The following is a 24,753-nucleotide window of genomic DNA, read 5'->3' as shown; positions in this document are numbered from 1 at the left end:
AAATTTGCTGAACTTCTGAAGAACACACAGAACTTCAAAGAAATCTGTAGAACTACCGAGACATTTGCAGATTGTCAGGAAAGATTGTTTATCTTTAAAGAAATTTTACCGGAGAACAGAAACAAAACTTCAGGGACGTCAGAAGGTTTGAAGACCTTGCAGAATTGAGTTGTTAACAGAAATTTTCAGAACTCAAGGAATCATGTATATCTAGTGAGAACTTTTCCCACTAGCTTATCTAAAGTTGGTACCGACATCCTGGCGAAGTTTTGAAATTCATTTTCATCTTCATATCGCAGCTCTTGATGGACAAGATGAGCCAAATCCCTGCCGGTGTTCCTCCTGAGCAACCATTTCCTACTCCACAAAGTTCACCTTCTCTTTCTCATTTTATTTAAAATAATTAAAGCAAATACGTCTGCCGAAACTAGAGCAATTTTCCGGTAATTCATGATGGAAGTATTTACTTTTGATTCCTGATACAGTTTTGTTTTGAAATCTAAATTGACAGTTCTTTCGACATGTGCAAGCAGTGTGAACACCAGCAAACAGGGGGGTTCGATAAAATAATAATGTCTATAATTTGTATGCACCTGGAATTTTTTTCATCCGACCTGGAAAAACCTGGAAAACTCAGGGAATTTGATTCCTTGGATTGAGTAGACACCCTGTTTAACCTAAGAAGCTACAACGTGATGTGCTTTATTATACCATAGTGTAAATTAAGGTTAGTTTAAAATGAGCAGCAGGGTAAGCTTTCGAAAATATCAAGAATAGCATACTCATGGCATGTACAACAGAACTTGATACTAATACAATTTTTACAGAACATATGACCGACTACCTACGAAGGATGTAAATAGGCCTAGGGCTATAAATACAAACTATAATATAATAATGAATAACTACTGCTCACAACTAGGCTCACTATTCACTACTAAGTAATAATAGGAATATTTAATCAATGTCGCCAAGCTCTCAATTTGTGTTCATAATTTCACAGCCAAATAAAAATCAACCCGTAGACGATCCTTTCCCTTAACATATAAATTATTGTAAAATAGCAGAGCAGTGATTATTCTTGCTTTGGCAACCGAACCTGAGGATGCACTGCTCATGCATTACCCAACAAACAATTTTAGCTGCAGACTAGCTTATACAGGCAAAAATTAGCTGTATAAGCCAATTTTTGGTTGTATAAGCTGATCAGCAGCTAAAATTGTTAGTTGGGTAGTCAGTTTCGTACTCTCTGGAACTCCATATGACAACCGCAGACATGGCAAAATAATTTAAGTTTAATTATCATTAAAATTTTATTCTCTCAGTGAGTTTACATTACAACGAGAAATTGCAAGTTGAATATGTGTTTATTTTCGGATTACTTTTAAAAATGTTTATCATTTGAGCAGAACAATTTTCTCCTGCAAACTCTCGGCTTCTTTTTGAGCATCTTGATCTCTCGGAATCGAGAGCTTCTTTCATACGAAGATCCTTGTCTACATGGAAAGCGGATGCGATTTTTCGAACTCGCTGAATAAGTTCATTCAAAATTTGTAAGTTTTACAACCCACCTGCATGAGATCTGGCGTCGCGCTACGACTGAAGGCCCAAACGCAATGTGGGCGGAAGCGGAACGGAAACGGCAAGTTTGACAATTGTCACAAATGACATCAAGATGCCTAACCGCAGTCGATTTGATTCTAACTAGTTTTCAATCCGGCAAATAGGCTACTCAGATCGGGTTTTTCCGCTACCACTGCCGTTCCGCTGTAATTGCGCTTGGGCCTTGACTCTTCCCTCATGTTTTCACAAAGATATTCTGCATTTACCGAAAAACCTCTCTCTGTATTGGCGTTGCCATGCGATAAGCAGCAAATCATTTTCACAACCAACAATAGTTCTGAATACGCCGACCAATAACCTGTGCCAAAAAACGTCCAGTTGTTCCTTTTTGCGATCATATTGATCAAATGTGCATTTACCTGTGCAATATTGTTCAGATGATCAATATTTATGAACCTTTCCATAATGCCTCTAACAATTTGAGACATCGCGTTGTACAAAAAAGGCACCATAGGGTTGTCCGTCTGAAATTCGCATAGAAATGGCTCAACTTCGACAGCAACTGATTTGAAGAAAGCTAGCTTAATACCACTACAGAGTTATAACATGTTTAAACGGTTGTCAAATAATTGCAACACAGAAACCACCATCAAGATAGTGCTATAACATGTTATAAATCTGTAGTCTGAACATACTATTAGCCATCAGCAGCGAGAAATTTTTTGACATCTTGGTAGGAAGCTGACGTTGGTTCGGTTTTGTCTTTCTGGACGCCTTGAATACATTTTCGTATTTGCGGAGTAATTTTGATTGCCTTCTGAACAGCAGCACTATTTTCCAACCATTGGTGACCGCAAAACTTTAACGGGAATATGGTAGATCCAGAATACATCGTGATAAACGGCTCGTCTTGCTGGTACATCTTTGAAGATATTGTAGATACCACTCAAATATTTGACAACATCCCAACTGATACTGCGAACACTATCCTTGAATGCATTATGCAAAATATACAGCCCACAGCGTCCTAGATCTATCAGCTTCTCGCCATATTTTTGTACCTCTAGCTTCAATTCACATTGGGCCTATTCATGGACACTTGCAGCAACTTGTTCGAAGAGATACCGGTAAGGGCGTCCATAAACGCAGCGAGTAGATCTGATGCCCGGGATTTTCCCAAAAACTTTGTCGTCATGCACTGATAAAATTTCAAAGATTTTTTTTATGTGTCCCACACATGATTTTTTGCAATGTGATCAACATATTTTTTTCCCTGACCTACACTAACATTCCCTGACATTCCCTGACTTTCCAGATCATAAATAGAATTCCCTGACATTCCCTGACTTTCCAGGTTTTTCCAGGTAGTCGACACCCTGTGAAACCATGAAAGATGGGTATTTTTGGTGGGGCTGTGTCATTTCGCCGAATTTTAATCATAAATCAATTGATTTTAAAAAGAAACAAGAGCCAAAGTATGAATTATTTTTTTGAGTATAAAAGAGGGAAGCATTCCTAAAAATGAAACATGTTGATTATTTAGAAAATTCCGAAGTCAGTTCTATTCGAAATAACTGCTCATCTTTAAAAGAAGGAAGCATTCCTATTAATCAAAAATATTGATTATTGAAAAAATCCTGAAATCAGCACAACTTAGCATTACATTTGAATAGCTTGCCTGGTTGAAAAAATCGAACCTTTTTAATCTTTTTTCGAGACTGATATCAAAATTTACTGAGCTTTGAGAAAGGTTCAAAACCGTAGAAAATGGGTTGCTCTTTAACGAAATAACCCATTCGACAAAATTACTGCCTAGAGGTAAAAAATCGAGTTCCATCGCCATTTCTGAATCCAAGATGGCGGACCGGAATTCAAGATGGCGGACTTTTTTTTTCGAATAAAGCAAGTAATAACGGTATTTTTAGCATGGAAAAGATGTCTAGATATCAAACATCGAGGTCGGCTGCCATTTTGAAATCTCTGATGTCGGACCGAAATTCAAGGTGGCGGCTTTTTCGTGACTACATAAACCATGAAATATGGGTATTTTTGTATGAGGAAAGTGTCTTGAGGTCAAAAATCTAGGTCCACTGCTATTTTGAAATCCAAGCTGGCGAACCGAAACTCAAGGTGGTGGTCCTTTTTTTTTTGCGAAACCAAGTAATAAGGGTATTTTAAGTATGCTTTGGGGATGATTTCCAACATTCCCGCAGACCATTACTTCATTTTCTCGGATAGTCTCAGTTCGATCGAGGCTATTCGATCGATGAAAAGAGGTAGGCACTCATCTTATTTCCTTTCAAAGGTAAGGGAGCAAATGAGTTTGCTGATCAAAAGATCATATATGATTACCTTTGTATGGGTCTCCCCATTTTGCTCAATCCCAGGCAATGAGAAGGCAGACTCTCTCGCAAAGGTGGGCGCACAACAAGGCGAGATTTATGATAGAAGAATTTCACATGATGAATTTTTCCCATTAGTACGTCAGAGTTCTCTTTTAAGTTGGCAAAACGATTGGACAAGTAATTCTCTTGGGCGGTGGTTACATTTCATTACTCCAAATGATTCTTCGAGAGCGTGGTTCAAAGGTCTGGATGTAAGTCGGGGCTTCATTCGCGTGATGTCAAGACTTATGTCCAACCACTACTCGCTAGACGCACATCTCTACAGAATAAACCTCGTTGACAGCAATATATGTAGGTGCAGAACCGGCTGTGATTACATCGCTCACGCAGTTTGGCACTGCCCGGGTAATGACGCCTCCAGAGCACGACTGTTGGATACCCTAGTGGCCCGAGGTGGACAACCCTTCCGTGAAGTAAGAGATGTATTGGGAACACGTGATCTTCCCTATATGCAAGCGATCTACGAATTCCTTTGTTTGTCTGATGTTAGAGTTTGATGTGACCATCCCGTCCTTTCCAAACAATTTCCAGCCATTGCGTCCCAGTCTTATTATCCTCCTGTTTATGTGCTACTTGCCCCTGCCCGGCCAGGATTTGGTCAACCATCCGAGAGTAGTATCTAAAAGAGGCTTCAGAAACCAGTTTCCTACCATTAACCACGAACCCGTTACGAGTAATTGGTATCCAACTACTGCTGTTTAAAATGTAAATTAAACACTACTGATTTTTGGCTCCGCAAAGTGTCACACACGACTGAGCCTAAAACGAACTAGTAAAAAAAATATATGTGTATTTATGACATGGAAAAGGTGTCTAGAGATCCACCGGCATTTTGAAATCCAAGACGTCGGATCAAAATTCAAGATGGCGGCTGTCTCATGACGATTTATCGTCTGAAACCATGCAATCTGGGTAGTTTTGGTGCGAGAAAGATGTTTAGAGGTCAAAAATCGAGATTCAACGCCATTTTAAATCCAAGATGTCTGACCAAAATTCAAGATGACGGATTTCTCAAGACTAATTTTCTTCTGAAACCATGCTATATGGATATTTTTGGAATGAAGAAAGTGTCTAGGGCCGAAAATCGCGTTCTGCCGTTTTGAAATCTTAGAATCGAATTATTTGTCGCGATAAAACGGAGACTGAATAAAACGGCGGTTACCGTTTCTGGTTACTGAGAAGAAGGTCGGGAGCTTAAACCCAGGTCCGTCACCTTCCTTTCAATTTTCCACAATGCATTATTCTATCCCCACTAGATTTAAAATAAGTGTTTGTTGAAATGTTGAAGGGTGGGCACTTTATTTTGCCGATGATTATAAATACAACTTAAGGGAAAACTTGTCAGAAATTTTAGACATTTCAGGCATAACATTTGATAACGCCACAAAAGCATTTGTAAACAAACTTTTTAAGGCCCTTTACACTCGAACCAAAGTACGCCCACGCAAACCGCCGTTATCAAATGCTATGCCTGATTTAAAAAGTATCGAGAACATGGTCGTTGAATTTCCTTGAAAATTCTGCAACATCCATTCTTTTTAGGATTCTGATATACAGAAAATACAAATTCATGAATTTTCAAAAAACTGGATTTTAAGGTGAGAGTTAATGCTTTCCGCAGTGCAAAATATCATGACACTCACGTGACACTCGTCTACGCATCAACCGACTATCGCTGACAGAACGTTTTGTCACGCAATGAGAGGTAGAGCCATGGCAAACAACAATCACCAGCAATGGTCGCTGCTCACAAGCAAAACGTTACACTTGCTGCTGATGATCAAAAGCTCAAAAGTTCTTCTCGGCAGGCGCGACTGTGTGAGTTACAAACAAAGCAGGCAACATTAAACCGAAGCTGTTGGGTTCACTCACCAACACACTCACATAAGCAAGCAAAGCAGCAACTGCTTCAAAACGAGCACAGATGAGTGTCGTGATTGTCGGGAATGACCAGATCGGTGATGGATCACAACCGAAGGCGACATTCACCAGTTGCTTTTTACTTCTTTCGTCAACTTGATGGATGGTCATGGAGAGAGCTTCGACGAGCACATTGATATGAATGTACGAAGCGTTACTACCATCAGCTGTTTGACGATCGTGATTGTGATGGATCGCAACTCTGCTTTTCCATTGATACTGAATCCACACCCGTTCGAACCACACCCAAATTCATTGCTAATTATAAAAATGAGAAGTATCGAAATTTTGACCGTATTCAAAGATTCAAAGTTCAGGGAAGTCCTACTAATGCTCAGAGAAGTCTTGCCGTAGTTCAGGGAAGGCTTGCCGAACTTCAGCGAAGTCCTGATGAAGTTTAGGGAATCCCTGCCGAAAGTCCTTCCGAAGTTCAGGGAAGTTCTGCGGAAATTCAGAGAAGATTTTAAACTTAACAAATTTTGAAGATTAAACAAAACTAACTAGGTCAAGAAGTATAAAAAGCTTTTGCAACTCTTCCTACTGTGTTACCTGACTCATATAGAGCATTCCCGAGTAAAGTTTTATTCCAAAATGATAACATGTTCTGATATGCAGTTATCAAGATTCGATAACTGAATATGTTATCATTGTGGTTGAATAAACAGCCAAAATAACTAAACATACTTGTTGGATATCACAAAAATAACTAATTTTGTTATCATGGAAAACTTCTAGATAACAAAGCTGTGATTCAATTTTTTCCAACCAACTTCAAATTATCTTATTAATGTGATATAAAAAACTATACGCAATGTAAAGCACAATTTTTGTTTTAACCATGCGGTTATATTTAGAGTTTTGAACTAACTTGTTCGCAAACAAATAGTATTTTCGTTCATGATATCAACTGATAACAAAATTAGTCAAGGTTGATAATAAAATTAATAAGGCGATAACAACTGAACACAAAATGACATCTGGTGTTCCGACGAGTGGATCCATCTAACGACCCCTCGTACAATTTGGGTGTTGTGGAAGATGAATTGGGAGACAATGGATCGTTTTGGTGAAACGTCAGAGAGATAAGAAATAATGATTTGTCATTGTATAGTGTTTTGAAGCAGAAGTAAAAAGTGAATTAAAATTTATATTTTCTCTTAATTAGTTAGTAACAATTAGATTTAATTACAGGTATTTGCTTAACATAATGATGAATTTGAATTTTGCTATTGAAGTTGTGAATTAATACTAAGTACGAGACAGATTGTAAGTAGATATGATGAAACCAAAATAACCTAAAACTAACTAAATAATAAACATTGCAGCTTTGAGCTATCGCACTACAAAAAAGGACGATTTGCTTCGAAGAGCTCGGAAAAGAAAGTTATCGCAACATTCTCAAAGAATCTTTATCATAATGCAAAGATCATTCGTCCGCCAGACCCGATCTAGAGCCAAGGCCACCCAGGAAGCTTTTTTTTTTTTTTTTTTTTTTTTTTTTTGTCTTTATTTTAGAGATTTTTAGCCTGAGGCTAGTTCATCTCTTAAGACACCCAGGAAGCGCCGGGAACTGGTGCTTGTGCGATTGCTGATGATCCGGACACGACAGCGGACGATAGTTTTGTGCCTTCGGTGATCGATCTCGAGCATGGAAATGAATGCGAGTGTGCGGAATGTGATCGACCCAATAATGCCGAGCTGTATATGGTCCAATGCGGAGGCTGTAAGCGTTGGTACCATTTCTCGTGCGCTAATGTCGATCCAGTTACGGTACGTTCGAAGGACTTTTCCTGTGCGCAGTGTTCAACTGTGGTACCCCCTCCGTCTGCTAGTTCTGTTGCTGGACGGTCCAGTATCTCTAGTTCACGGCGAGCTCAGATAGCCCGTGATCTAGAACGATTGGAGGAAGAAAGGCTTCTACAGGAGAAAGTGGAGGAGGAACGGTTACGGCTGGTCGATAAAGCGATGAAGGACAAATTGGAACGAGAAAAGGAGTACATCGCTCGAAAGCACGAGCTGCTCCGTCAGCAGGACGATGAAATAGCTAGCTCACGAAGGCGGCGTAGTAGCAGAAGTAGCATCCAAAAGGTTGAAGCATGGGTTGAGCAACATGTGAAGCCCACTGGAAACAATCAAGTCAACGTGGAAGGAATCGTGACCGAGACCAAGAACTCCGTTCAGGAACTAGCCCCAACACCCGTTGGAACGTCAACTCCGCTGATGAATAGCGGAATCAACGAGGAAGTAGTGGATATCGATGGGGACGAAATCTCCATCTCTCCTACAGCCGATAGCATTACCATCGGGGAAAGTCCACGAAGCGAGTCAGATTCAGCAAGCAATCAACATCGGAATCCGTCAAACCATTTGATTTCGCCAAAGCTACAGTTGGTGAACATTCAGCCGTACACTCGCCTACTGGAAGATTCTGGGCTTGCACCGTTGAAGATCGCAACGAATCCGATGTCATCAAAAACTGGCACGATCCCGAAGATCGTACCAAAGCAAATGATGAACATCTCTCCATACGAAGTTTGGCATCGTGAAACCAACCAGTTAAGGAAGCAGCAAAGTCTTGAACTTCAACGTCAGCATAACGATGAACTGAAACGACATGAGCAACGTGAGCGTGAGTTGGAAGATCACCTCAGACGCGCGGAAGAACAGCGCGATAAGGACCGGCAGCGGCTGCGTGAAATGGAAGACGGCTTGCGGAGGCAGCATGATCTGGAAACCAAACATCGAGAGGAGAATGATTTGAGGCGCAAACGAGAGATGGAACTAGTCAACAAGTTGAAGCTCTTGGAACAACGGCATACGGAAGAACGGGACCAATTGCTCAAGGTTGAAGACGCTTTGCAGAAGCAGCTTGAAATGAGTCATGAGCAGTATCAGACTCTGGTGGCAGTAAGGCAGCAGGAGCTAGCGGACCAAGACGAAGACCGACGAAGATTTCGATCGTTGGAGCAACAAATGGCCGAGCAGCGAGAATTACTTCGCCAACGAGAGCAGAGTCATCCATTTCAAGCAACCGGGTCGCAACAGGTGGCACCATCGGCTCAGCCAATGCAACGCGTGAGTACGGACCGTACCCCTGATTTGGAGCGTAGTGGAATAAATAACTCCTCCAACATTGCGACACCCTGTCCCAGTGTCGCTAATTCGTTAGACAGATTAGGAACGCCTCGTACATTTATTGTACCCCCAGAATTAGGGCCTTCTTATGTAGGGCCACAAGTTCAACCACAGCTCAATCCGTTAGGGCCGCCTTATGTAGGACCACAGGGTCATCCACAGTTCAATCCGTATCACCCTCCGGAGTTGAATCCTTGTCAACATAATCAGTTTCCACCGGTACAATATGGTCCAACACATCACCAGCTAGCTGCCAGGCATATCATCCCAAAAGAGCTTCCAATTTTCTCTGGGGATCCAATCGACTGGCCACTCTTCATAAGTAGCTACAAGCACTCTACTGAAACTTGTGGCTACTCGGACTCGGAAAATCTTCTGCGCTTGCAACGTTCCCTAAAAGGGGTTGCAAAAGAGTCGGTCAGTAGTTTCCTTCTTCATCCGTCGACCGTGCCACAAATTCTAACCACTCTGCAGACCTTGTTTGGGAGGCCTGAACAGATCGTGCATAACATGGTTGCCAAAGTGCGTGCGACGCCAGCGCCAAAGGCGGAAAGACTGGAAACGCTAGTCCAGTTTGGGTTAGTTGTCCAAAATTTATGTGGGCATCTGAGGGCTGTCGGAATGGAGAACCATCTTTCCAACCCTATTCTTCTCCAGGAGCTCGTCGATAAGCTTCCAGCAACCATCAAATTCAGCTGGGCGCTCTTCCAAGAGAATCTACCGGTTGTCGATTTGAGCGCTTTTGGGGAGTACATGGAAAAGGTGACATCTGCTACCAGTGGTGTTACAAACCTGTGTTTCTCAGCGAGAATCCCGAAGGAGGAGAAGCCGAGAGCGAAGGAAAGGGCATTCGTAAATACGAACGCTGCGTGTGACCGGAGGAGTACGGTATCGTCCAGTAATCAACAAAAGAGTGACCGTCGAGAGATGCCAACGGACGGTAAAAGCAAGGAAAGTGAAGGTGAAAAACGCTGCCCGATGTGCAAGGCGATGGATCACGTTGTAGCGAATTGTTCATCATTCAAGAAGCTATCGTTGGATGAACGTTGGAAAGTGGTGAAAGTGAACAAGCTGTGTCGTAGATGTCTCATTTCGCATACTCGCTGGCCATGTGAAGGTGAGGTTTGCGGCGTCAACGGTTGCGAAAAGCGCCATCATCAGCTACTACATTACGAGCCCGCTGCAGGACAATCCACGTTTACCACCAACGCTACTGTCACCATCCATCGTCAGCCCGTTTCGTCGACGTTGTTCAAGATACTTCCGGTGACGTTATACGGGGAGAATGGATCCATTGATACCTACGCGTTTCTGGACGATGGATCATCGGTTACCCTAGTAGAAAAATCAATAGCGGAAGAGCTCGGAGCTGATGGAAAAATGCAATCCTTGTGCATTCAGTGGACAAGCGGGATCAACAAAAAGATTCCCACTAAACAACTGGGAAAGCTGGGAATATCAGAACCCGGCGGTAAGAAGCGATTTGATGTATCGGAGGTCTACACCGTCGAGAACTTAGGGCTACCGGAGCAATCGTTGGACTTTGAAAGCATGGCGAAGCAGTACAAGCATTTCCGTCAAGAGTTTCCAAAGGGCCGTTCCTGGTGTGCTGATTGGGTTAAACAACACTCATCTAATGAATACGTTGAAACTGCGGGAAGGAGAAGAACAAGAGCCAGTCGCTGCGAAAACTCGTATCGGATGGGTAGTCTGCGGCGGTCTACGAGGGGGAGCTCATCAATTTCAACACCGGCAGATGCACATATGCGTGGAGCCAGCGGAACTCGATCTGCATGACTACGTACGGGAATTCTTCTCTGTGGAAAGTCTAGGGGTCTCTGTGGCGCCGAATTTGGAAGGAAGTGAAGATCAGCGAGCTCGTCGAATCCTCGAAAAAACGACCGTGAGAACATCGAATGGGAAGTACGAGACTGGACTACTGTGGAAACAAGACATCATCGAATTCCCGAATAGCAGACCGATGGCCGAGCGTCGTCTGAAATGTCTCGAAAAGCGTCTTGAGAAGGATCCGCAACTCTACGAAAGCGTACGGCACCAAATAGCGGATTATCAGGCGAAAGGCTACATCCACGCGGTAACGGAAGAAGAAATGTCAGAGTTCGACCCACACCGCACTTGGTACCTTCCTCTCGGAGTGGTTTTGAACCCTAACAAACCAGGAAAGGTAAGAGTGATATGGGACGCAGCGGCAAAGGTAAACGGAGTTTCGCTGAACACGATGTTGCTGAAAGGTCCTGATTTGTTGACACCACAGCTGTATGTTACGTTCAAGTTCCGTGAACGGGAGGTGGCATTCTCTGGTGACATCCAAGAAATGTTCCTGCAGCTCGGGATTCGGAGAGAGGATCGGAGTGCGCTGCTCTTCGTGTTTCGCAACTCACCGTCCCAGTCTATGATTACGATGGTATCGGACGTTGCGATCTTCGGAGCGACTTGTTCTCCAGCCCAATCGCAGTATGTCAAGAACCTAAATGCAGCGGAGAACGAGAAGGAACATCCAAGAGCGGCGGCAGCAATCAAGAACAGACACTACGTTGACGATTACTTGGACAGCGTAAACACGGAGGAAGAAGTAATCGAGCTAGCTCTGGATGTGGCGGAAGTCCACCGGAAGGCAGGTTTCAACATTCGTAACTGGGTTTCAAATAGGCCCAAGGTGCTAGAGGCTATAGGAGAGGTTAACCCAGCTACAGTCAAGAATCTCGCGATGAATAATCAGAGTGGATTTGAGCGGCTACTCGGGATATCTTGGCTGCCGGGCGAAGATGTGTTCTGCTTTTCACTTAGCCTACAAGGAGATCTTTAAGGACTGGTGGAAGGCACGATCGCACCAACCAAGCGAATGATGCTAAGCTTCGTTATGAAAATCTACGATCCGTTGGGACTGGTAGGATCGCTGATTGTCCAGGGGAAGATCCTCATCCAAGAAGTCTGGAGAGCCAAAGTGGATTGGGACCAGCAGATACCGGAGGATATTTTCAAGTCATGGAAACTCTGGTTACAGGCGCTGAAAGATTTGGACAACGTGAGAATTCCTCGTTGCTACTTTCCGGGGTACGATGCCAACTGTTATGATTCTCTAGAGCTGCACATATTCGTTGATGGCAGTGCACAAGCATACTCCGCCGTCGCTTACTTCCGAGTTCAGGACCAGGGATGGATACGGTGTGCTCTAGTTGCTTCAAAAACTAAAGTTGCTCCTCTGCAATTACTATCAATCCCACGCATAGAATTACAGGCAGCAGTTCTCGGGGTGCGTCTTCGAAAAACTATTGAAGAAGGTCATTCCATCCAAGTGAAGCGCACATACTTTTGGAGTGACTCCAGTACGGTTATCTCGTGGATCAGATCGGACACTCGTCGGTATCGGCCGTATGTTGCCTTCCGAGTCAACGAAATTCTCAATCATTCGAGGGTCGAGGAATGGCGATGGCTGGGAACAAGGATCAATGTCGCCGATGAAGCTACGAAGTGGGGAAAAGGGCCGAACTGTAAGCCAGACAGTCGGTGGATGTGTGGACCTGCGTTTATCTACGATAAGAAGAGTGAGTGGCCGAGCAGCGAATACGAAATACCGGAAGTAACAACTGAAGAATTACGATCAGCATACATCTGCAGTCACTTCCTAACAGTTCCGATCATTGAGGTGGAACGATTTTCCAAATACGAGCGGCTGTTGCGGAGCGTAGCATACGTTTACCGCTTCCAAGAGAACAGTTCGCGACGAGCCAGAAGTACACAGCACGGAGCGGCGGAAGAGTTAAGCAGTGAAGAATTGCAGAAAGCAGAGCGGAGCCTGTGGAGACTTGCGCAATCGGAATGCTTTCCAGACGAGGTAGCTACTCTGAAAGGGAACGTACAATTGAAGCAAGAACAGCAGAAGGCGTTGGATAGAAGCAGTTGTATAGCAAAGCTATCTCCTCTACTCGACGAGCACGGAGCTCTACGCGTAGATAGCCGCATCGCGGCTGCCGATTTTGTAGCGTACGATACCAGATACCCTATCATTCTGCCGCGAGGACATCGGATTACAAACCTATTGCTAGATTGGTTTCACCGCAAATTTCGCCACGCTAACAATGAGACGATTGTAAATGAGGTACGTCAGCGTTTCAACATTGCAAAGCTGAGAACACAAGTACGGTCTGCAGCACTCCGATGTCAGTGGTGTCGCGTGTATAAAGCGAAACTAGCAACACCTAAGATGGGTCAACTACCTCGGGTTCGGATTACACCATTTCTACGACCGTTCACATTTGTAGGGATAGATTATTTTGGACCCTACTTCGTGAAGGTAGGGCGAAGCTCCGTCAAGCGCTGGGTGGCGATTTTCACGTGTCTAACCGTTCGAGCAATATACCTGGAGCTGGTCTTCAGCCTAACAACTGACGCGTGTAAGAAGGCCATTCGACGATTCATCGCGCGAAGAGGAGCACCACAAGAGGTGTATACGGACAATGGAACGAACTTCTGCGGCGCTAGCAGGGAGCTGGCAACAGAGCTGCGGGAAATCAACGTAACGATGAGTAGCTGTTTTACGGATGCCAACACTAAGTGGTATTTCAATCCACCCTCTGCGCCCCACATGGGTGGGTGCTGGGAGCGCATGGTGCGGTCCGTGAAGACTGCACTGGGATCATTGCCAACGTCACGGAAGCTGGACGAAGAGTCTTTCATAACCCTCTTAGCCGAAGCAGAGCATATGGTGAACTCACGGCCATTAACGTTCGTGCCACTAGACAACGAAGAGCAGGAGTCGTTGACTCCGAACCACTTTCTTATGCTGAGTTCGAGTGGAGTTCGACAGCTGGTCAAAGCTCCCGTGGACCAAAGGAAAGCTGTATTGTGAAGCTGGGCGCTGCTGCAGCACATGCTTGACGAGTTTTGGCGTCGTTGGATCGTCGAATACTTACCAATCATCTCTCGGCGAAATAAATGGTTCCAAGACGTCACACCGATCAACGAGAAAGCACTAGTAATGATAGCAGACGAAGGGGTCCGAAACCGGTGGCTACGGGGTCGCGTGATTCGCACCTATCCAGGCAAAGATGGAGTAGTGCGCAGCGCAGCTGTGGAGACATCTAGTGGAGTTTTGAGAAGACCAGTTTGTAAACTCGCTGTTCTCGAAGTTCGTGGAGATGCTGAAGTAGAAGCAGAGACTAGCAGAGATGGTGACGTCGAAGCAGTGTTCGAGCGACACGGGGGGGAGAATGTTCCGACGAGTGGATCCATCTAACGACCCCTCGTACAATTTGGGTGTTGTGGAAGATGAATTGGGAGACAATGGATCGTTTTGGTGAAACGTCAGAGAGATAAGAAATAATGATTTGTCATTGTATAGTGTTTTGAAGCAGAAGTAAAAAGTGAATTAAAATTTATATTTTCTCTTAATTAGTTAGTAACAATTAGATTTAATTACAGGTATTTGCTTAACATAATGATGAATTTGAATTTTGCTATTGAAGTTGTGAATTAATACTAAGTACGAGACAGATTGTAAGTAGATATGATGAAACCAAAATAACCTAAAACTAACTAAATAATAAACATTGCAGCTTTGAGCTATCGCACTACAAAAAAGGACGATTTGCTTCGAAGAGCTCGGAAAAGAAAGTTATCGCAACATCTGGAATAACAAGACTTGTTATGTAGATGATATCAGGTTGTTACTTTACTTTCCTCGGGGTTAAAGCTCAAAATGGCAAAAATAAAGCCACTTCCCATGTATCATTTTAAGTTTTATTAAATACTACAAAGCTACAATCAAACAACATTCATAAAACCCTGGTCAATGCTGTTTTGCCATTGATACATCCACCAAAACCTCATTAAGACTAGAATCTGTCTACTTGGCCCATCCTGGAGAAGGTTCTGAGAGACGTATTCTCGGAGCTCTTCAAGATTGATTTACTGCAAGCAAGGTTGCTTCTACTCACTTGCAATAAAAAAATATTTTTTGGATTTATGCAATCATTCGATGTTATAATGATATGTTGTACTAGTAAGTAACAAGAAGAGGGTGTAAGGTATGTGTTTGACTCATAAAACCTGTCAATTTCGCTTTCAGAGCGTCACAATAAGCGATCTTATGATTCGTGAGCGTTCACTCAGAGTGAGCGCTCACGAGTCGTAAAATCGCTGATTGTGACGCACTGAAAGCAATATTGACAGATTTTATGACCTTTTCTTGTAACTTACAAGTAATCATTAGCATTATACTATTCAATGATTTCATAATTCCGAAAAACATTATTTTATAGCAAGTGAGTGGAAGTAACCCTGACTTCAAGAAGGTTATATGACGAACGCATGGAGAACCATTTGAAACCCGTATTTAAGCTACAATAAAAGCTATTTGGTAACAATAAAACCCTTTCTTGATCCGTTTTCCCTAGCTGCTTGCCCAATCCACTAGAAAAGCATCAATCAAGATAGAAAAGAATTCATAATTACTTTGTAAACAATCACTTTAATCGACGATTTGTCTTAACTGCTAAGTCACCCACGCAAACAAACACCATCATCAGGTAGGGGAATCATTCCCCTACTAGCTGGTGTTGTTATTTTCTGTGAGTGAGCTAGCAGTTGCCGCAAATCGTCGATTGAACTGATTGTTTACAAAATCAGATACACTTTAAAAGACTAAAAAGTATTGAAATATGCCTTCCGCTAATGATAGAACACTTTCATAGAGCATTTGATCAAGCCCTGATAAAGTGCTGATAAAGTTTATGATTTAATTACACAACAGTTTTATGGAGGGATTGAGAACTGCTTTAAATTTATTTTTAAAACTAGGCAATCATCGACTTTCTCGCCAGAGTATAAAAGGTTTTTGAAACAGAGAAAAGCTGAATTACTAAACAGCAATGGTTTACACTTTAAAATACTGTATTTAAACTAAATGGATTGTTCATTGCCATTATAAAACCATCATAAATTAGAGTGGATGCCAAATGGTTGCTGAATTGTTACTTGGGTTGGGTCTTGAATGAAACTTTGCACATTTTCCATTAAAAAATTGTAAATTTTCCCGGACTATTTGTTTATAACGGCTCATGTAAAAAATGGTTTTTATTTTTACAAAAATAAATAATTTGAAAACGGTAGGGAAGAGGGCTACTTCGTCGTAATCGCCCATTTCCGTTCTATCGAGCAGAAATCATCAATAATATCAATGATTTCACCATGCACAAAACAATAATACGTTTGTTCCGATGCGTTAGTTCATTAGCTACGACATAAATCCTATTAGAGCGCATTGTATGCATATTTACGCTCATTGTTCTCAAAACAAAAGAAGCGCTCCTAGCGCATCCCCTTTTTCTCCGTTTATCCGTAGGACGAAGGAAATCTAATGGCGTTTCAATGCGTTTGGACGGAATTGAAACGCGTAGGACGAATTTAGAAGCAAGAAGCAGTGTTAGATTTTTAATAATATCTCAACATTGTTTGACTCTTTATCAAATCCAACGGTACGTATGGAAAGGTGGATAAATTTAGAAGTTATCTTTGATGAAAACATTCCATGTTTTGTTCAAACGCTTTCCAAAAAGCGTGGTAAAGTGCGGGATGTCCTTAGTAGGACGGAAATTAGATCAAAAACCCTATATTTGATCAAAATGACGTCTGAAAAGAAGGTGTAGGGAATTGTATGGACTATTTTTTTTAAATACACTGAGAGGAAAATCACTGTAAAATCGTGTTTAATAGTTCATCTGTTAATTTTCTCAAAAGACCCCACCTTTACTTAAGATACGTTTGCTTAGATTTTGACGATTGAAGCTGCTATTGTGACGCCCTGACCTGAACAAATAGCACTATCCGGTGCATCGTTAATTGCGATTAGTAATATGTTCCTATCGGTACGTTACAATCCAAGAAGGAGAAGAAAATCCCATCAGTAAACGGGTCAAACAATACAGCAAATAAACTCGGTCAGCAGCATCCAGTTATTATCCGGTTTACTGCAGCAGACAGTAATGATCCATGTAGACACACACACACACATACACATACAGTCTGATGTTGCAATAATCCGGTGGCTGCTGCTGCCCCGCCGATGGCTGCAAAATCCGCAGTTTTGCATATGTGTTCACTTCACCGCATATTATGACACCGAAAAACTGCAACCAGCTTAACAAACGCACAGTGGGTCAATTTAGACGACTAAACCAATAACTCTACCCTACTCTACTCTCAGTGCTACAAAATATCGACAATACACGGTGAGAGTCAAAATTCTGCATTGGTCACTCATTTGATCTAACCGTCATCGTCAAGGCAAACCATGTCAATTGTCAGAGACAATGCTGTCAGTGACGAACACGAATTTACGAAATTAAATGACTTGAGCAAAACAATTACACGGAGCCGTTAAAGTGAAGAGGCATCTACGTTCTGAACTGCTTGGATATCAATAATGTGAATCAGAATGCACGCAATTACACTTTCTGTTACCAGATGAATCTTTGTCATTGACGATTTTGACAAAGGTTATCAGTGACTATGTGAAGAACAATTTTGTCAATATCGCGCGAAAGTCTGTCAATGACAATGGAAAATCTCAGCACTGATTGAGAGGTAGAATGCCGCCTAAATTGTGTCCCGAAATTTCCATTTCTGACCCATAGTGCAACGCGACGGACGCCTTAACTTGCGGTCCGGTTTCAGGTCCAAAACAAAAACAAAAACCAAAATCGAAACAGCATGCCGAACCGAAAAGTTAACAAAGGAGACAGCCGCAGTCGGTCGTCCGTCCCGGTCTCTGGTCGATGGTATGACTAATGCAGTGCTAACATTTGAAAACGGCACAAAAGCCATTTGTAAACAAATGGTTTGTGGGCCCTTTACTCACTACTTGAAGTACACCCACGCGACACAACAGCAACATCGGGTAGGGGAAATTTTCCCCTTCCTGACGATGCTGTTGGTTTGCGTGGGCGTTCTTCGGGTAGCGAGTAAAGGGCCCACAAACCATTTGTTTACAAATGGCTTTTGCGCCGTTTTCAAATGTTAGCACTGAATGGCTAACGAAATGTGAAACTACGACGACGACGACGACGACAACGGTGACAACGAACGCTTCGCAAATGTTAAACGGCCACTTGAGACACCAAGTGGAAGCCATTCTAGTAAACGGCCGACCAGTAACATTACTATCTGTCATTGTATCGCCGTTGTTGCTCGGTGACTGCCGAAGTTGCTTTAATGCGTTTGTTGTGTTTTGACTTCTTGCGACAGCGAAATACCCCCCCGAATGACTATGTAGGGTCGGTATTTACGAAATTCGTACCCAAAACAATGAAATATGATCATGACGGTTGTATTGCCGGGGGATGTGATTTGCTGATGAAGGAGAAAAAAAAAGGAAAAGGCACGCCATAAGCGGATAAAAGTTCAATGTCATGCGGCCTCAGGCGCCGAAAAAGGGTCCCATGATTGCGTCATTGAGGCAGTGCGATGATGACAATAGGATTGAAACTCTTGAAACGACTCATACGGCGACTGGGAAAACTACGATAATCCGGATCTCGTCAATCTTAGGCTGTATAATCCCTTAGTTCGACTCAGTGAGCCTTTAGTCCCATTTGTCCCATGAATACGTGTTAGCAAATCGAGTGAATTTTACGATGTCTGCAACGCATCTTGCAAGGAACAAATTATGCGGGTCATGTGGTGTGTGTGTGCCCGGTTCGGGTCGTAAAAGCGAACCGAATACAAGACAAACAGTCTGCCTGGCCTTGTGGACATGCTTTATTCGTTTACATGAGCTACTAACACGTGGCAGGGTGATGATCTTTAGCTATCATCAGCTGTGACCCTGTGTTGTTTTTATTTCAAATGAATTAAATGAGAGCTGCGGATTGGAAAAGACAACATTATTCAAGCTGAACAATGCATTAGGTCCAAAGTAATAGCGAATTCGTTTATTATCGGTGCGAAACCAAACTTTTTGTCAGTGCGAACCTCAACCTGAGCTGGGTTTTAAAAACAAACGATCAAACTGACGTTTGTCAGAAAACAAGCAGGCCCAATCTTGATACCCGATCCAGGTTGGAACTGAATAATAAACGAATTCGCTATAAGATTGACATGTTCTCTTCGTCGACTTGCTCTTCTCATCCTCACGGTCATATTACGACATAGATCAGTGCACGGTCCCTAACCTCACTTTTTGCGTCCTATTATTTTGTCTGTGAGTAAAAGAGATGGCAACGAATAGGAGCCAAAACAAACCACCCAAAACTGTCAAAATTTACGGGAGAGGGAAGAGTGCGGCAAATCTTCGTGCACTGATCTGAAGAAGCGGTTCTGTACCCAAGTTATTAACGAAAGAGAAAGTCGATGAAGAGAGTCGATCAATGTTACTTAGGAGTTAATGCATTGTTCACCTTGTATTCTCAACGAAAAAATGAAATCCAAGCTGTTGTCGTAGTGGTGATAACAAATGTAAACAGCTGTTAAAATTTGCCTTTTTCTGTACGTTTTGGTGATCAAAAAGCTTTTCAAATTATAGGGAAAAGTGGTTTTCTACAAAATGGTAAGTGGCTTCAATAATATATTTACTTGCAATCAGAAAAAATTGCTACGACCGGAGACACCAATCCAAGTGGGTCGTAGAGCTTTGCAACAGCCGAAAAGATCTTCCGTTTTGTCCAACAACCGTCGTCGATAGGTGGCTGAACTTCGATGCAAAACTGGTCTGGTCCTATCTCCCACCCCACTCCGAGTGTTTTGATTTTTTGCGGTTCGTCGAAATGCAGCGTTGATTCCATTCCCAACGAGTCGGTTGGCATGTTGTGTAGTACTTCCACTCTGTTTGAGCACCATTTTCGAAGTTCAAGACCTCCTTCTTCCATCATTATACCTCCCTTTGTAGTTTGATGGCTTCTTCCACAGACTCGGCTCCAGAGAGAAAATCGTCCATATAGAAATTGTCTTGCACAGCACTGGCAGCAAGCTTGTATTTGTTTTCTAAGTCCTGAGCCAACTGCTTCAACACCTGCGTAGCGAGAAACGACGATGGAGCCAAACCGTAGGTGACGGTCTGCAGCTCATACACTTGAAGCGATTCCGAAGCATTGAATCTCCATAATATCCGCTGGAGTGGAGTGTCGTCCTCATGTTTCCGAATCTGGTGGTACATTTTCGCGACATCAGCGACTAGAGCAACACAGTTCATCCTGAATATTGGGCCCAGAGAGCAGAGCGTCGTTGAGCGAAAAGTTCGTGGATGTTTTCGCGGACCCATCGAAGACAACCCGTACTTTTGTGGTCGAGCTAGATTCCTTAAACACCGGATGATGCGGAAGATAACAGACTATTTTGTCTTCATCCGATCGAACGTCATTGGCCATACCGATGCATTTCATGTGCCCTAGGTCCAAATACTCCTGCATAAAATCCACGTCATGCTTGCGTAGATTGAGGTCACGGTCCAGCCGTTTTTCTGTTTGAAGAAATCGTCGTAAAGCCGCTTGCTTCGATTCTCCAACCATGTTGTGAAATTCCATGCGTTTAGGGTAACGAACAGTATTCTTGAAATGTGCTTCACAGTCCTCTTCTTCTTGCGAACATGGTTTTTTAGTCTCGAGCTACTCCACTGTCCAGAATTTTTCAATAGCCTTGTCTAACGAATACACCATCGCTACATGGCAAGTGATGTGCGTCGCCTCATCCATGGATTTCGTTTCGCCTATTGCTACCCATCCGAACATCGTACTGACAAATACTGGAAGTGTACTGTCGAATTTGCGAACTTGAAGCCGGCCACCATTCGCGTACGAGGAAGTCGTAAAAGTACTGAGCACCCAAAACCAGATCGATCGGACCAGATACGAAGAATTCCGGATCAGCTAGTGCCATGTTAGCAGGAGGTTTCCACTGAGTCAACGGAAGAGAAACGGAAGGCTGATCATCGGTAACATGCTCCATCAACCAGAACATCCAGAGCCATTGAGAAATCTTGCACCCGAGAAGCGATTGTAGCGGAAACTTCATAAGCTGTGTGACTACGTGATCGTCCTGTACCAGAAATTTCCATTTTCCTGTCCCGCCTTGGTAGCCGGAGTAGGTTGCAGAGATTTTCAAACATCAGGTTAGCTTGCGATCCAGCATCCAGAAGTGCCCTTGCGAGATGAATCCTTCCCCAAATATCCTTGACGTTCAGCAGAACCGTTTGCAGAAACACGTGCGATTTTGGCTGTCCCATCGCCAGATTCATTGCAATTGATGCCGCCGAACTAGTATCCAAACCACCAGAGTTCGAAGCACCACCCGATGTTGATGGAACAGGTGAATCCTCGATGTCATTCACTGCTGGGGTAGGAGCAGAACCAGAACCAGCAAAACCAGGGTGGAGCAGTGAATGATGTTTTTTTGAGCAAGTCTTGCACCGAAATTTTCAAGGACAATCTCGAGCCAAATGATTTCTTCCTAGACAGTTACTGCAGAGCCGCTTGGAGTTGGTTAGCTGCAGCTTTTTGTCAATCGGAAGTTTAGCAATAGTTGGACACCGACTGATCCAGTGTTTATCGCTACATGCGAAGCAATCCGATGGAACCCTTTCGGTCGCCGAGCTGACCGAAACCTTCGATGGACGAGATTTGAAACTATTGTTGGTCCATGAACCAATGGGATCGAAGATATGTTGATCCACAGAAACTCTCTTCAGACGTAACATTCTCCTCCCACCGCTTCTGAGTCACCTCGTCGAGCTTCGAGACCATTAAGTGAACTAGCATCGCTCCCCAACCGTTCGACTTCTCTCCTAGTTGGTCCAAAATTTTAGCGTTTCGTTCGAAACAATCGTGCAATGTTGCCGCTGACTCCTTCTTCATTCTTGGACACTCAAACAACGCATTCAAATGCCGCTTCTTGAGAAGGTAGTTGTTGAAGAACCGTGAGACCAAACCATCCCAAGCAACCCTATAGTTAGCCTCGCTCATCGAATAGGAATCAATCAGCTTCAAAGCATCAACCTTGAGTGAAGCGCGCAAGTAGTGGAACTTCTGTATGTTGTTCAACTCTGTAGAGGAATCGATCAAGGCAACAAACGTATCGTGGAATGGAATCCAGTTTTGGACATTACCATCGAACTCAGGTAGATTGATTTGAGGAAGTTGTACGGAAGCTTGCACATGAGAGGTGTTAATAGGAACTGTGTTTTGTGTTGCATACTGTTGTGGTAATTTACTCGCCGACCCTGCCCTTACCTCAAAGTACTTGTCCTCGAATTCTGCCCTCAGCTGCTGGTGCTCCTTCATGTTCTCCTCGGACTTCTCCATGCCCTCAATATTGTTCTAAAGTTCCTCGAATTCAGTCCACTTCGCTTCAAGTTTCTCCAGACATATCTTGACTTGTTGCACGTTGAACTCCTTGGTGTTGTTCAGATAGCTTTCCAAGCGGATCACAAAGTCAGCAACGTTGTCCCTACTGCGTAACAGAGTCTTGAGTTTCTTCGACATGACGTGGACGAAGAAGGATATCCACCATGCACAAACCGAGCACCAGAGCAGAAGCCCTCTGAGCTTACCGTGGAAGTTCTTCCGAGTGACTAGCTAACCGTTTAGTGGACGTTCATTGGTTCTGGAGGTCCTAAGAGGCTTCGTGGACTACATTCACTTAGTTTTGGAGACCTTTATCAACTGTCCTATTCAATAACTGCCCGTAGACGCCCTTTAAACCTCTACTGAGTAAGGATTGAGTTATTTCAAGTACCTTGACAGGATACCCGTGCGTCTCTGGAAATCCAAAGGTTTCTAAGGAGCCCCTAGACTTCCCCAGAAGTGACCTAAACCATTTCCTCTGAATTTCCTTAGGAGAGTTCTATTTGGGAACTGTGTTTCAACATCCTTCGACCCTTTCCTGATTTAAGCATCCGAGGATCTTCGTTTGAATTGCATTGAGAGAGAACTTGGAGGAATTCAACCTTTTTCTGGAAGCATGAATCTTCTTGCGAGAGTTTCTCCAACATTTCATTGAAGTCCCACTAAAACACTCCGTTTTTGAGACTCCTTTGGGGTTTGGAGTTCTATGCAAACTCTGCGAGTTGAAAAAAGCAGTATAGCTCTTATAGGCGAACTCGTGAACTCGTGAATCTACCTCATAATTTGTCGAAAATTGGCCCAAAAATGTATTAGCAGTTTACAGGAAGAAGTTTTCGTGACGTCTTATTCGAGAGATTCGCTAGCAGAAATCCTCTTGGTGTTCTGAATTTACAGTAGAAGTTTTCCCATGACTCCATCGGGCTTCACCTTGGGGTTTCATGAAAGAACTTTCTCTGGTTCTGCCGAAAATCCTAAACTTTTCTATTCCAGAACTGCCCGTAAAAGTCTATTGAGTTCTATGATCTTATTTTAAGAAGCATCAAAAAATACCTAGTTGTCCTCAAGATCTTTTCTTGGAGTCTAAGCTCGTGAAGCGATTTCTTCAGAGTTTTACAAACTGCTTGGTAAATTTTGCAAAACAATCATTCGAACTTGAGGATACTATTCAACAAATCTTCAAACTTCTGCCAAGAAGTTTTTGCGAGAGTTCGCCCGAAACTACTATTTACGGGCACTTTCTAGATCGTTGAGGTCTTCTGAATTTCGTGTGGAAGTTCTTTTATTACTTCATCGCAAGGCCGACTAGCAGTTCAATTCTTTGATTCTGATCCTGGAGATCCTAAGGGTTGTTCTGAACTTCGTTCAAACTTTTTTCTTCTCGAAGAACTACCCATAGAAGTCATTTAAATACCTACTGAGCTAGAATTGAGTTCCATGGTCTTCTTTCGCGTACCTTGTGCGTTTACTAGTTCTTCCCATGGGACTCCAAAGATCTGCAAGGAGCCTCCCTTTTCTTCTTCTGACGTACCTACAAAGTTTCATTCCGTTCAAAGGAATTCCATCCAACATTTTATCACTGATTTTGGCACCTGGTATTTCAAAAATTCCTCAGTCTTCTAATTGGCCTTTGATCTGACTCCGCAGCTCTGGATTTCACAAAAAAGCGTTGAGGACTTTCCCCTTCAGGGCACTTCTACACACTTAAGTTTGTACAGAATGGCTGAGTCCTATCTCAAGCCTATCCATGAATGTCCCATAGGATTAGTAGATCTTGAGTCGATCTAGAACTTTATTATAACGGCCAATGTCCCCGGAGATGCCCTCAACATTACAACCTAGAGTTTGTTGTCTAGATTTGGCCTAGTTCCATTATAGATTTCTCCCAAGAGTCTTCAGGGTTGTCTCTTATCACTGATGATGGACTACGTCTGTGATTTTTATATGGGGGTACACTTTGTGAAAACCAAAAATGGAACATGTAACAAAATTATGAAAGATTTTGAACGTTAATAACTCAGCTGCCCCTGGACCAATTTAAATAATTTTATCACCAATCGATCAGAAATATTTCTACGCATCTGTTAAATTTAAGACTTTATCATTTTTCAAAATGTCATTATTGAAAATTGCACGAATCTGTTGCTATGATGTTAAAATTATCACCGATTGTCTGCCGAAAGCGATTTCCCTAACATAGATTTCAAAGTTGAATTCCATGCGGTCTCACCAAACGGTGTTTATTCAATCACCGCGTGATGAGTGTGGTGTTCTCCAGTACACAACGAAAGACTGCCTGCAAGCAGCGAGATGCAGCATACATGAGCATCAATAGACGGTGGAAGAAGTCGCACAGGTATTGATCGGAATCAGTAGCTCTT

General features: G+C 43.0%; 2 protein-coding genes across 2 annotated transcripts in view; both read right to left on the bottom strand.

Moving 5' to 3' along the window:
* LOC135700042 (uncharacterized) overlaps positions 1–24,753 on the bottom strand; it is a 105,792-nt gene that overhangs the window by 73,731 nt on the left and 7,308 nt on the right. The gene's annotated exons all lie outside the window — the stretch shown is intronic.
* Positions 21,659–22,333, bottom strand: LOC135700041 (uncharacterized). Its single transcript, XM_065220432.1, has one exon. The coding sequence runs from the start codon at positions 22,331–22,333 to the stop codon at positions 21,659–21,661; it is 675 nt and encodes a 224-aa protein (XP_065076504.1).

Source organism: Ochlerotatus camptorhynchus, unplaced genomic scaffold, assembly GCF_037179485.1.
Source record: "Ochlerotatus camptorhynchus isolate MF236.1 unplaced genomic scaffold, CSIRO-AGI_Acam_v1.1 ptg000125l, whole genome shotgun sequence".
Taxonomy (NCBI): Eukaryota; Metazoa; Arthropoda; class Insecta; order Diptera; family Culicidae; genus Ochlerotatus; species Ochlerotatus camptorhynchus.
Note: the sequence above shows the minus strand (reverse complement) of the source record. Positions and strands in the feature narration are given on the sequence as shown.